The 13,076-nt window shown below is 44.5% G+C and overlaps 1 protein-coding gene across 1 annotated transcript in view; it reads right to left on the bottom strand.

Moving 5' to 3' along the window:
- Positions 1–13,076, bottom strand: part of SPAG6 (sperm associated antigen 6) — a 78,584-nt gene that overhangs the window by 7,468 nt on the left and 58,040 nt on the right. Inside the window, exons 8-9 of the mRNA XM_037837835.1 lie at positions 11,688–11,879; positions 2,877–2,993 (exon numbers count right to left, since the gene is read on the bottom strand). Coding sequence (XP_037693763.1) covers positions 2,877–2,993; positions 11,688–11,879 — 309 coding nt within the window. The remainder of the gene's footprint in view (positions 1–2,876; positions 2,994–11,687; positions 11,880–13,076) is intronic.

Below are 13,076 nucleotides of genomic sequence, written 5' to 3'. Positions count from 1 at the left end.
ACACTCAGAAATTCCTTCTCTTCAGCCTAGTACAGGGAAGTGTTCCTTGCTGCTCTGTCTCAGATGGTTAGAGGGTGATGGAGACACCTTCCCCTTGAACAGCTCGGTCTCCCTCTTTCCTGTCTGTCCCTGAGGGCTTGACAGAGCGCAGGTTGCCAGGGGACCTTTACAGACGCTGAGAACCACAGACGCATGGAAAAGGGGTGCAGACAAGGGACAACCCAAGATTCCACTAGTTCACATTCCTAAAACCTGGAAGAGCCTACGGAAGGGTTGGTTTTGGATATCTGGTTTGCCCTAGGGGATTTTCAAGACCTCTTTCCCTTCTCTGTCCTTGGGCTGCATTTAACTAAAAGCTCCCACATTGCTTCCCCTCTCTAGTGCTCTGATACATAAGAACTCTGCCTGGAGGAAAAAGTCCTGCGAGCGTATTTAGAAAAGTATATGGCTGGGACACTGTCTTCAGTTTATTTCATCCAGTGTTTGGCACACAGAATTGTATCCTGAGGTGGACTCAACAAAAATCCTCCTCTTGCCTGCAGCCATTGTGCTGGAGTGCTGGGGTGCTGACATTCTGCAGTGCTGAGGTGTTGCAGTGTTGGGATAATGGGATGCTGGGAAGCTGTGCTGCTGGGGAGCTGGGGTGCTGTGATGCTGGGGTGCTGGGGAGCTGTGCTGCTGGGGAGCTGGGTGCTGCAGTGCTGGGGTGCTGTGCTGGGGAGCTGCGGTGTTGGGGTGCTGCAGTGTTGGGGAGCTGTGGTGCTGGGGAGCTGCGGTGTTGGAATGCTGTGGTGCTGGGGAGCTGCGGTGTTGGGATGCTGGGGTGCTGGGGAGCTGCGGTGTTGGGATGCTGGGGCGTTGGGATGCTGGGGTGCTGGGGAGCTGCGGTGTTGGGATGCTGGGGCGTTGGGATGCTGTGGTGCTGGGGAGCTGCGGTGTTGGGATGCTGGGGCGTTGGGATGCTGGGGTGCTGGGGAGCTGCGGTGTTGGGATGCTGGGGCGTTGGGATGCTGGGGTGCTGGGGAGCTGCGGTGTTGGGATGCTGGGGCGTTGGGATGCTGGGGTGCTGGGGAGCTGCGGTGTTGGGATGCTGTGCTGGGGAGCTGCGGTGTTGGGGTGCTGCAGTGTTGGGGAGCTGTGGTGCTGGGGAGCTGCAGTGTTGGAATGCTGTGGTGCTGGGGAGCTGCGGTGTTGGGATGCTGGGGTGCTGGGGAGCTGCGGTGTTGGGATGCTGGGGCGTTGGGATGCTGGGGTGCTGGGGAGCTGCGGTGTTGGGATGCTGGGGCGTTGGGATGCTGGGGTGCTGGGGAGCTGCGGTGTTGGGATGCTGGGGCGTTGGGATGCTGGGGTGCTGGGGAGCTGCGGTGTTGGGATGCTGGGGCGTTGGGATGCTGGGGTGCTGGGGAGCTGCGGTGTTGGGATGCTGGGGTGTTGGGATGCTGGGGTGCTGCAGTGTTGGGATGCTGGGGTGTTGGGATGCTGGGGTGCTGGGGAGCTGCGGTGTTGGGATGCTGGGGTGTTGGGATGCTGGAGTGCTGGGGAGCTGCAGTGTTGGGATGCTGGGGTGCTGGGGAGCTGCGGTGTTGGGATGCTGGGGTGTTGGGATGCTGGGGTGCTGGGGAGCTGCGGTGTTGGGATGCTGGGGTGTTGGGATGCTGGGGTGCTGGGGAGCTGCAGTGTTGGGATGCTGGGGTGTTGGGATGCTGGGGTGCTGGGGAGCTGCCGTGTTGGGATGCTGGGGTGTTGAGATGCTGGAGTGCTGGAGAGCTGGGGTGCTACAGTGTTGGGGTGCTGAGGTGCTGGGGAGCTGTGCTGCTGGGGAGCTGGGGTGCTGGGGTGCTGCAGTACTGGGGTGTGCCCAGAGAACTAGAGGTTCCCTGAAGTCCATCTTCAGACAAATGCCTAACACTAAACCATTAACTAGAGGCCTTGGTTTTTAAAACTTATCAAAATACAGAGCTTTTGCTCATTATCTGCAGAAATATATATACAGTCTAATTTATTTGGTATCATAACTGACCCATTGATTTTTTATTTAAATCTTATTCATCAGTCATATTCACTTCTAGGCTTCATTTCTTAAAAACATCTGGCTTTTCACGCCCTACGCAGAGGCTGGGGCTCTGCTCCCAGCCCTGGGCTAAGCTCTTTGCATCCCATCTGCCATTCAGCCTTCACAGCGCCCCGAGTACTCTCGGGGTCCCCACTTTATGGGTGGGGGCCTTGGGTTTGGCTGAAGGTAGCAGGGCTGGTGGACGGGAAAGCCAGGCCTGAGCTCCTTCCTGGCCACTGGGGCCACCAGCCATCCCCGACTCCCTTTTCTCAAACCGAGTTCATAGAGCACAGTGCAGCCAGCCCCGGCAGCTAGGAGGGGGGACGGCCAGCAGCGTCCCCTGCCTGCGGTCATTTCTCCCCTCCTGTCCATCTGCCCGTCCCTGCGGCGGGTGCTGGGCCCTTCTCCCTCACCTGCAGGCTGCGGTGGCCTGAGGAACCCAGGAGCTGCGTCTTTTAGATTGTTCACAAAATAAGTCAATTTGCTCCGAGACCCCTTTCCTTTCTTGCTGAGGTCTCCCCGGTGAGTGGGACAGACAGACAGACAGACAGACGCTGGGAACACTACTGAAAGCACTCCTCGGCATGAGGCTTTTATGTGCTGACACACAGTCCCTGAGAACCAAGGAGAGCACAGGGGCTGGGGACAAAGATGTGAGGAGGAGGACGTGTTTTATTTATGTGAGCCCATAAGGGGCCTCTGTCGCCTCCCGTCAGTGCAGTGCGATGAGGGGTGACTAACAGCAGGAGAGGGGACCCCACAGCAGAGGCGTGCTGCCCGCGTTTCCGTTCATGCCCCACGCAGAGGCTGGGGCTCTCCTTACCTTACTGAACTGCCCGACCACGTGCTTCAGAATATTGGGGGGCGCGTCATAGAGAAAGGGCTCGAGGGCCGGCAGGTAGGTGCACTTCTGCAGGATGTTCTTGATTGCCTTTTTGCTCTATTCAAAGACAAAGCAGGATGCACAGCCAAGTCAGGCATCAACAAAAACAGGATGTGAATTCATGTTTCATATTTTGGGAATTTGACAACATGAAATCAATATTCTGGTCTAACCTGTTGTTTCATTTTTGAAAACAGGTGTCAGGAGGGCCCGCTCTCTGATTGGTCTTACCGTGGATTACCCTGCCATCTGTCTTCCTGATAAGCTGCACAGGGTGTTACTGAGCTCTTAAAATCCCCATGAGAAAATCAGAATTGAAATTATAAATATGAAATTTAGACTGTAAATGAATATGTATATTGTGTTACTGTAAAAATTTCTACCTGTGAAACCGAGAGACAAGTAATACTTCCTATTCCTTCCAATGAAGGAATGTGAAACCATATCCAGCCGTCACGGATGTCACTGCCGGGCTAGTAGGTCTGTGATCGGCAGCGTTTTGGGCGTGCGTTCGGTGGCATGTGCAGGTCTGCTACAGCAGCTTGCTCTACAGAAAGCACCTCTCCCAGAGAGGCGCCACTCGGTGGGGGAGAAAGGCCCTCGGCCCAGGAGGGGCCGCTGGCAACAGAGACAGGGTGCCCGCCCTGACCTCCTTCCCCTGCACTGCAACACTGCGCCTGCGGCCCCCGGCCCAGCAGGAGAAGGAAGGGCTGGGTGTGTGTGGAGCACCTCGCTGCGGCCTGCTCCAAGGCTGCGGCCTGCTCCACGGCGGCGGCCTGCTCCGAGGCTGCGGCCTGCTCCACGGCAGTGGCCAACTCACGGGGCAGCTTCTCTTCATGAGGAGAGAATGCCACACTCCAGCTGGGTTTGTCCACTGCTGGGTCCCGCAGGAACCCATGTATGCTTGTGTATTGTGCGCTTCAGGCCTCCTCAGGGCCCTTCCTCGGACGTCCTCGCATCTCTTTGTCCCCTGGGGCCTCCTCAGACCTGGACTTCTGCTCCCGAGCAATGAATGAAGCTCTTGAAATGTCAAAGAGCATGTTGACTGTCACACCGTGAACGTCGTCCTTGGTAGGTGGACTCAGCAGACGTTCCTCACGTCTGTGCTCTCAGTAAAGGGCTGCTTGAATCTAAGGTTCCTGGAGACACTCTGGGCAGCCTTGTCTAACCTACCTCATCCTGACACAGCAGTCCTCAAACGCTGCTGTGTAAATTAGTGCGAGGGAAACAAGGGACGTATAAAACACAGCCCAACTTCTTCCCATAAATAGTAGTACACAAGTTGGAATTACACTCTTGATTCCCAAAACACCTGGTTACACGTCTACGAACCACCTTAGTATCACGGTGACCTCGGCAGGTCAACAAATTGAACTGCACTACTCTCGGGGACGCAACCACAGAAGCTCCCCCACAGAGACCTCTTCTTTACTCCCCACTCCGAGTCACAGCTGCCCTGCCAAGTTTTTAGTCGAGAGCTCCGGAAAGAGTCGAGTGACAGCAGAAAATCGCTGAGCTTCACTACCTTGTCTGGAAGAAATACTGTCGATTCAAGACTATTTTCTTCCATATAGGAATAAACGTCACGATTAATCAGCTAAATTGCCCAGTATGAAAAAAACATTAGTATATTAGTTCATTAAGATTTGTTTACATATCTATTTCTGGGTTTAAGATTTATTTTAACAACTTATGTGTGGAATTCAATGGTTTTTAGTAAATTTACAGAGCTGGACAACCAATACTACAGTTCAATTTTAGAACATTTTCATCATCCCCCAAATCCATCAGCAGTCACTACCTGTTACCTCCTCACCCAGCCCTGATGGCCACTAATCCATTCTCAGTCTCCATAGTTCTGACCACTGCAGACAATTCACCTACAAGGAATCAAACAATACATGGCCTCTTTCACCAAGCACAATGTTTTTAAGGTTCATCCGGGTTGCAGCATGGATTAGTTCTCTGATCCTTTTCGTTGACAAATAATATTCCATTATACAGATGTACCATATTTTGTAAATCCATGTATCAGTTGATGGACATTTGGGTTGTTTTCACTTTGGGCTATTACAAATAATGCTGCGCTGAAGATTCATGAACAAGTCTTTGTGTAGATGTGTTTTCATCTGTCTTACACACCTAGGAGTGGAGTTGCTGGGAGAAAATGGTAAATTTATGGTTAATATTTTGAGAAACTGCCGAATTATTTTCTAACATGAATGCAACATTTTACATTCCTATCAGCAATGTAAGATTTCAAAGTTCTCCACCTCCTGGTCAACACTTGTTATTGTCTGTCTTTTATTCATTAGAGCCATTCTTGGGGGTGTGAAGCAGTATCTCATAGTTTTGATTTGCATTGTCATAGTGACTAATGATGTTGAGCATCTTTTCATATGTTTTTTAGCCATTTGTAGCTCTTCTTTGGTGAAATGTCTATTAAAATCTCTTGCCCATTGTTTAACTGGGTTACTTGTCATCTTCTTATAGTTATAAGAGCTCTTTGTATATTCTGGATACAAGTCCTATCTCCAGTATATCATCTGCAAGTATTTTCTCCCAGTCTGCGGCTTGTCTTTTCATTTTCTTAACACTGTCTTTTGAAGCCTAAGTTTCAAATTTTGGTGAAACCCAATTTTTCAGGTTTTTTAAATTGTTTCTGCTTTTGGTATCATATCTAAGAAATCTTTGCCTAATCCAAAGTCATTTAATTTATCTCTATGCTTTCTTCCAAGAGTTTTATAATTTTAGCTCTTATATTTAGGTCAACTTTGGTGTACAAAATTCACCTCTTTGTAATTTTCCAGCATCATTTGCTGAAAAGACTATTAAATTAAATTGCCTTGGCACCTCTGTCAAAAGTCAAATGACCATAAATGTAAGGGTTTATCTGCTAGATTCTCAACTCAATTCCACTGAGTCATACACATATGTCTTTCCTCTTTCCTTAAGCAAGTATCACACTGTCTTGAACACTTAGTTTTGAAATCAGTCAGTGTAAGTCCTTTGCCTTTTTCAAGATTGTTTGGCTAATCTGGAACCTTTGCATTTTTGCATGAATTTTAGGATCTGCTTCTCAATTTCTGAAAAAAAAAAAAACAAAAAAAAACGAAAAACCAGCTGGGGTTTTGATAGGGATTGCATTGGATATGTAGATCAATTTTGGAAGTACTGCCATCTTAATATTGAATTCTTCAATCCATGAACATGGGATGTTTCTCCATATACTCAAATCTTTTTTTCAGCAATATTTTTTAGTTTTTAGCATACAAGCCTTACACTTCTTTTGTTAAATTTATTATTAAGTAGTTTATTCTTTTTGATGCTATTCTGAACTAAACCATTTTCTTAATTTCACATTTGGATTGTTCATTACTAGCATACAGAAACACAGTTGATTTTGTATACTGATCTTGTATCTTGTGACCTTGTTGAACTCGTTAGTTGTAGTATTTCTCTGTGTGTATGTGTGGACTCCTTAGGACTTTCTACACAGAAGATCATGTCCATCTGTTGGGTTTAAGATTAGTTAGCCTTTGGAAAATGAGCCTTATGATTAGTTGTTTATGGCTGTGAGCAAAGTAAAATCGTCCTTACAACTTCATCCTGCAAACTGTAGAGAAATTACGTGGGGTCAGTACATCCTTTTATTTACTTAGGGACATGTCAAGGAATATCTTACTTTGGACTAATGAATAACAGATTATGAATTTTGCTATTTGTTACTGCACTTATTAGCCAGAGTTTATTCTTAGACATAATATATGATGATGTCACCGCCCAAGAGGACTTTTGCAGCCAAAGGACTAAAAAAAGTACCAGGCACGTTCTGAGACATGGGCTTTTATTTTGGGGCTTACCTACAGGGTGGGAAGTCGGTCACATTGCCCTGAATTCAGGAGCTGCTCTGAGTGGCAGCGGGTTCAGAGATCAACGTGAAGATACTCCACAAAAGTAGGGGTGCCAGAGAGTGGTAAGGGTAGGACAAAGACATTCAAATGGGTATGGGGGGGGGGGGTCCTGTGATGTAGGGAGGGATCGATTGTAGTTAACAGGGTAGAGGGGAGGATTATAGATTATCTTGTAAATAAAAGTATCTCAGGGAGTTTCAGGAGGGAGGCGAGCTATCATCAGAGGCCTGATTTTACAAGGAGAGTGGGTCAAACCTTAACTGTCCTAGGTCACACAAGCTGCGGTGTGCAGTCTTCAAGGCCTTGGGGAAGGCCCCGGGCCCAGGGCTCCCACAGATGATGTCGGGGAAAGAGGCAGGGGCTACCTAATAAGGCAACTTGGTTTAAGCCTGGTTCCTCTCTGATCGAGCACAGCATCTTCACTTCTGCATTCATTCATTTTTATGGCATTTCTAAAATCTAACCCTGTCCCAATAATAAGGGCTGTCACTGTAAAAACCATATCAACTAACATTATTTTTTTACATTTTAACAATACACAGAACAGTAACTAAATAAAAGTGACAATACTATGGAAATCCTTGATATAACTTCAACTGTTTTTCACAGAAAACGGAATAACAAAAATTATTCATTGTTGCTTTCCTTAACAGGTGATCTTTATGAAAATTGCTTATGAGAAAAATGTTTCTTATTAGACAGGTAACTTTTGTTCTGAGAGCATTCTGTTCCAAAGAGTTCACTTATTAAAATGAAGAGGGAACAGAGCAGTAAATCTCCATGAGCTTGGGTAAGGCAACGTCTTCCTAGATATTGTCCCCAAAGAACAAGCAACAAAAGAAAAAATAGTTCAATTGAATTTCATTAAAATTTAAAATATTTTTGCTTCAAATGACACTTTCAAGAAAGTGATAAGATGACCCACAGAATGGGAGAAAATACTTGCAAATCATAGATATGATAGGGATTTGTATCCAGAATATATGAAGAACTCTTAGAGCATAACAACAAAAAGAAAACAAACAATTAAAAAATGGACAAAGGACTCCAGTAGACATTTCTCCAAAGAAGATATATGAATGGTCAATGAGCACATGAAAAGATGCTCCACATCATTAGCCCTCAGAGAAATGCAAATCAAAACCACAGTGAGATAACATGTCATACCCCCTAGAACGGCGATAACAGAAAACAAAAACTCTTAAGTGTTGGGGGATGTGGAGAAATCGCAGGCCTCATATACTGCTGGTGGGAATGTGAAACTGTAAAGATACACTAGAAAACAGTTAGGCAGTTCCTCAAAATGTGAAACACACAATTACCATAACCAGCAATTCTACTCCTAAGTATACACCCACAAGAATGAACACCTAAGTCCACACAAAACCTTGTACGATAATGTTCACAATAGTCAAAAGATGGAAACAACCCAGATGTCCATCAACTGAGGAGTGGATAAACAAAATGTGGAATATCCATGCGGTGGGATTTTATTTGGGAATAAAAAGGAACAAAAGACTGATAAATGCTACAATGTGGATGAGCCTTGTAGTCTTTTGCTAGGAGAAAAGACACAGGGCACAAAAGGCCGCATCTACTATAGGGTCCCATGCACATAAAACACCCAAATAAGCAAATCCACAGAGACAGGAGGAGGTTCATGGTTGCCTGGGGCTGGCTGTGGGGTTGGGGAGCAACTGCTGTGTACTGAGTTTCATTTTAATTTTAGAAATTGTTCTAAAATTAGACCATGGTGACTATACTAAAAATCATTCAACAGTACACTTTAGGTGAATTATACGTGAAATATAACTTAATAAAGCTGCTAAAAAAGGAAGGGGAAAAATCATGACTACAAGAACATAACAATCAATTCAAATAATTATCTTATAAATAGTTTTATAACTAAGGTAAAAAAATGAACTAATTCAAATGTCAAATCAAGATGGGACACTTCAATTTAATGTCCCCTAAATCAAAATAAATAAAAAATGCAGTTGCTTGAATATTTTCAAAATATACGTAGGTAAGATTATCAGATAAACTTTTTTTCCCCGATTTTATAAAGCCATTTGGAATAACACACATGCAGGCATATAGCAAGGCTGTGTGAAAACATGCAAGAAATTCCAGGGCTGCTCACTGGATCAGAACCAATTAGAGAATGCGCTACAGAAGATGACAAGCCTTTGGGACAAAATGAACTTCAACATGGCCCTATAATTTGAAGGCTGCCACAGAGTAACAAAGGAGAAATACCAGTGGACAGACAGCAGTGCTCTTGGATATACTTTTCCCTCCCGAGATAGCGTCAAAGCAAACAGACGTGACTAAACTTTCATTCTAAATCCTTTAAAACAACAATTGATAGAATCCAAGAGACCTTCAGGGCAGGGGGCGCTGGAGATGATCAAGTGCTCATGGTAAGAAAATATCTGCATGCACTTAAAGTCTTGGAAAGACCGCCTGCAGCACAACAATCAAGGACAACACCACGTTTTTATTTAATGCCAAGTGCATTTCCTGAAAGTAAATACTACATCAAATACAGGCAGAAGGAACCATAACTTCTAGAGTAAACCTAAGAGTCTGAATAAAACAACCCCTGTTAAACTAAAGCACAATAAAATTATGCTATTTAGAAGTGAATTATTCAAATTTATTTTACTCCAGTAACATTTAGACAAGGTAACTTCATAATAATTCATTAAAAACCAAGTTATATAAACTTGGTAGTATATAAAAAGGTATTAGTGCACTTCCTTGGGGAACTATCTGCAAGGGTTTTTTAAGCTATAATTATGACTGACTCCAAGTATTAATTATTCATGTTCTAGCTCATGTATTTCTTTACTTCAATTTCCAAAACATGAAAGAGAGAAGTTGTTAAATGCCATAATCTGGAAGGGATAGAGATGGCTTTTTCAATATGAACAATTTATCTGCTGACAACCCAGAAGTTGCACAGAATCACTATTTTAGCCTGGGCACTGCTTGTGCCTGCAGAGTCCCTCAGTGGGGACCAGAGTCACTGGATCACAAGCGATACTGGGGGGTGTGGGAGGAGGACAATGATGGTGACAGGTTAAAAAAATAAGAAGCCAAAAGAAGCTTTGGGTGTAGGTTGAAAGTATGTATATGTACATTGGCTGTACTTGGGCAACTCAAAAGTGGAACTGGAGGTGTGTCTTCTGACCAGAAAGTCAAAGCATCTCAGGATGGGGAAGCCAGAAAGCCCTTAGCGACCACTTGGTCCTCCTTCCTCTCTCCGCCAAGCGGTGCCAGGAAGGCCCTCAACATTGGAGAACACAGGGGAAGGTGGAGCTAGGAAACCAGTGCTTTCATCCAGAAAGTCTCAGAGAACTGAAGAAATGTTAAGATTAGAAATCAAATTCCCTGTAGCTTATGAGGGGTGACACTGTGATTGGGAAAGCCATGTGGACCACACTCTCCTTTGTCCTGTGTATGGATGGTTGAGTAGAAAAACAGGCTCAAAAAAAAAAAAAAGCACCCAGTGATCTTTTTTCCTTCAATTGTTTTCACTTTAATTTTTATTCTTACTACTTTTGTGTGTGTGGTAATGAAAATGTTCAAAAATTAATTTTGGGATGGACACACAACTATATGGTGGTACTGTGAACAACTGATTGTATGTGCTGTATGACTGTATGGTATGTGAATATATCTCAATAAAATTGAATTATTAAAAAAAAAACAAGGTTTAAAAATACATCTTGGTCTCAAGAAGAAGAATTTGTACATAAAAACAAAGTCAAATTGAAAAAAAAAAAATCTAATTCCCTCTCAATCAATGTGTAGAGAAATAACATGTAAACATAACCAAATAAACAAATTTACTTTTATAAAATTTATAAATTAAATAAATGATTGACTATGTAGAAACTGTCAGAATCCCTGAGCTATATACATATATATAGTTTTAGTTATGTATATATAGTTCAAGTAACTTCCTTCTTCATTAGATCATTTAAAGTTATGTTTCAGCAAATGTCTTATTTGTTAATTTACTGATTTTATAAAAATTTCAATGAAATTTCATTTACTGTTGTTCATTTTACTGTGAATTAAGTTTTTGCTGCATAATTCCCTCAATGCAAGTTAACTCTGAAGGCTGCTTACAAAGAGTTACATGTTTTCCTAAAAGGGAGTATGCTGGGAAACATTTCTTGAACGCTATAAAATTATTAAACAACCCACCCTACGTTATATTCACGTTTTGTGACTCCTTTTAATAACTAATAATATTTTTTCAGAAAGCTTGCTTTTAAAAAAAATGCACCATTTAAAAATATTTAGTGTAGTGAATCTCACGGACAAACCATTTTTTTTTTCCAGGGAGGCAAATTCAGGGCTTACAACTGAAAGGTGACTGGGCTTGGAGCTAGCGGGGCAGTCTCTGGCTGCAGGAAAGCCCTCCAGCTAGTTTCACTAGGCCTTTGGAACACACCTTAAGTTCTTTGGGGCTCAACTTTTTAATGTAAGATGGACTAAAGGTCTCTTCAGCCAATCCCAACTCCAAAATTCTATTATTCAATTCCTACTTCATAAAAAAGTCAGCAAGAGCACAGAATGCAATATTCGGACATTTCATTTTACAAATAACTTTGCCCCTACAGAGAGCTTTCTTTAAAATCTGTCTCTGACTCTTAGAGACCAGGGTGACCCATTTTCAGGGAAGAGTCACCTCAACTCTTCCAATACATGTGTATTTCTTGACGCAGCAAAACAATATTGTCCATGAGGAAAACCAAAGCACTTGACAGAGCCTGTTTCTAAGAGCGAATCTGGAGCTGGCGGGTGAGAGCCCAGCCCTTACCTTCACTTGAAGGTCCTCCGAGCTCTCGGCCGACATATACAGGGACAGCAGGACGGGCAACGTGTTGGTGGTGGCCACCGCCCTGGCGTGCTCTGGGCTGTGTCTCCCGATTTGCCCCAGGGCCCATGCCACCGCGGCCTTCATGTGGTCCTCGGGCTCTTCCGATAGGCAGATGGACAACTGGGGCACGCCCTGCAGCGGGGTCAAAGGAACAAGGGGTAGAGGGCTCCCGGGTCTCCCCAGCATCAGAAGAAACAGTTTCTCCCAGATGGCTCAATACATGAGCAAATCACAGGGCTGGCATTTCTCAGGTCAACAAGACTGCAACGGACCGGCCTTCATTCTCCGTGACAAAAGGGTCTCTGCCAGCTGTCACCCCTATGAGGGGCAATGGGCCACAGACCAGGGCAGAGGCAAGACCATAGTCCCCTGTGACAAACAAGGTAGATGTCCAGGATTTAAAACCCTTTCTTTTCCTTTGTTAAACAGGTTAATTTAGAATCCTTAAAGAAATTCCCTTTTTCACCAAGTATGCTATATCTGAGAACAAAATAACTACTATAGATCTAAGATCAAATGAATAATATGAGCTAGAATCCCACTTAGCTACCTTTTAGATGAAATACATTCCCCAGTACCTCTCCTTAAAATAGTTAATAAAATTTTCCCGTTAATTCTGGTCCCCGTTAAGTGCAGCTCTGCCATCCTAACCTGACCGAACGTCCAAGTGGAAGCAGCACTACTGCTTCACAGGGTGCACATGCTTATCATTTTTCAGTTTAGGCTGCGTTTTTATCTAAATAATCAAATGCATCGCAGTTTATATACTCAAGGGAGACTCAAGTAACCAGATCAAATTTAATTCCAGATTCTGTAGATGCATAAAATTCTAACCAACTACAGACTATAGAAGTTATTATCTTAAATTTATAACCACAAAAAAAACTGTATCACATGATCATGCTATCACCGCAAAGGCCAAATCACCAGACAACTTTTCTCCCCTCCACCTTTTCATTTGGTAAGGAGACCAATTTCCTGGAGAGACCTGCCATGGGTTTTTGCTGGTTTCTTTCCTACAACTAAAAATATGTCTTGCAATACGAAGGTCAGACATGTCTTCAGAATGAAGCAACTTTCCAGGAAGTCCCTACTTCAGGGACGCACCAAGACGGAAGGAGCAGGAGGAAGAGGGGACAGACCCCCCGGCCCACCCCCAGCTCTGCTGTGAACAGCCGATGAGAAAAGGAATGGGAATGTGCTTGGAATATCATGAGGGGTCACTTAGTGGGAGGTGGCATGAGCCTCTACCTGCATCTTCAACCTCCTGAACACAAACCAGGCAGTGGCGGCCACAGCCCTGGACCAAAGAAGGTGACGGGCTCCTGC

The sequence above is a fragment of the Choloepus didactylus genome, chromosome 5, assembly GCF_015220235.1.
Source record: "Choloepus didactylus isolate mChoDid1 chromosome 5, mChoDid1.pri, whole genome shotgun sequence".
In the NCBI taxonomy this organism is placed as follows: domain Eukaryota; kingdom Metazoa; phylum Chordata; class Mammalia; order Pilosa; family Megalonychidae; genus Choloepus; species Choloepus didactylus.
Note: the sequence above shows the minus strand (reverse complement) of the source record. Positions and strands in the feature narration are given on the sequence as shown.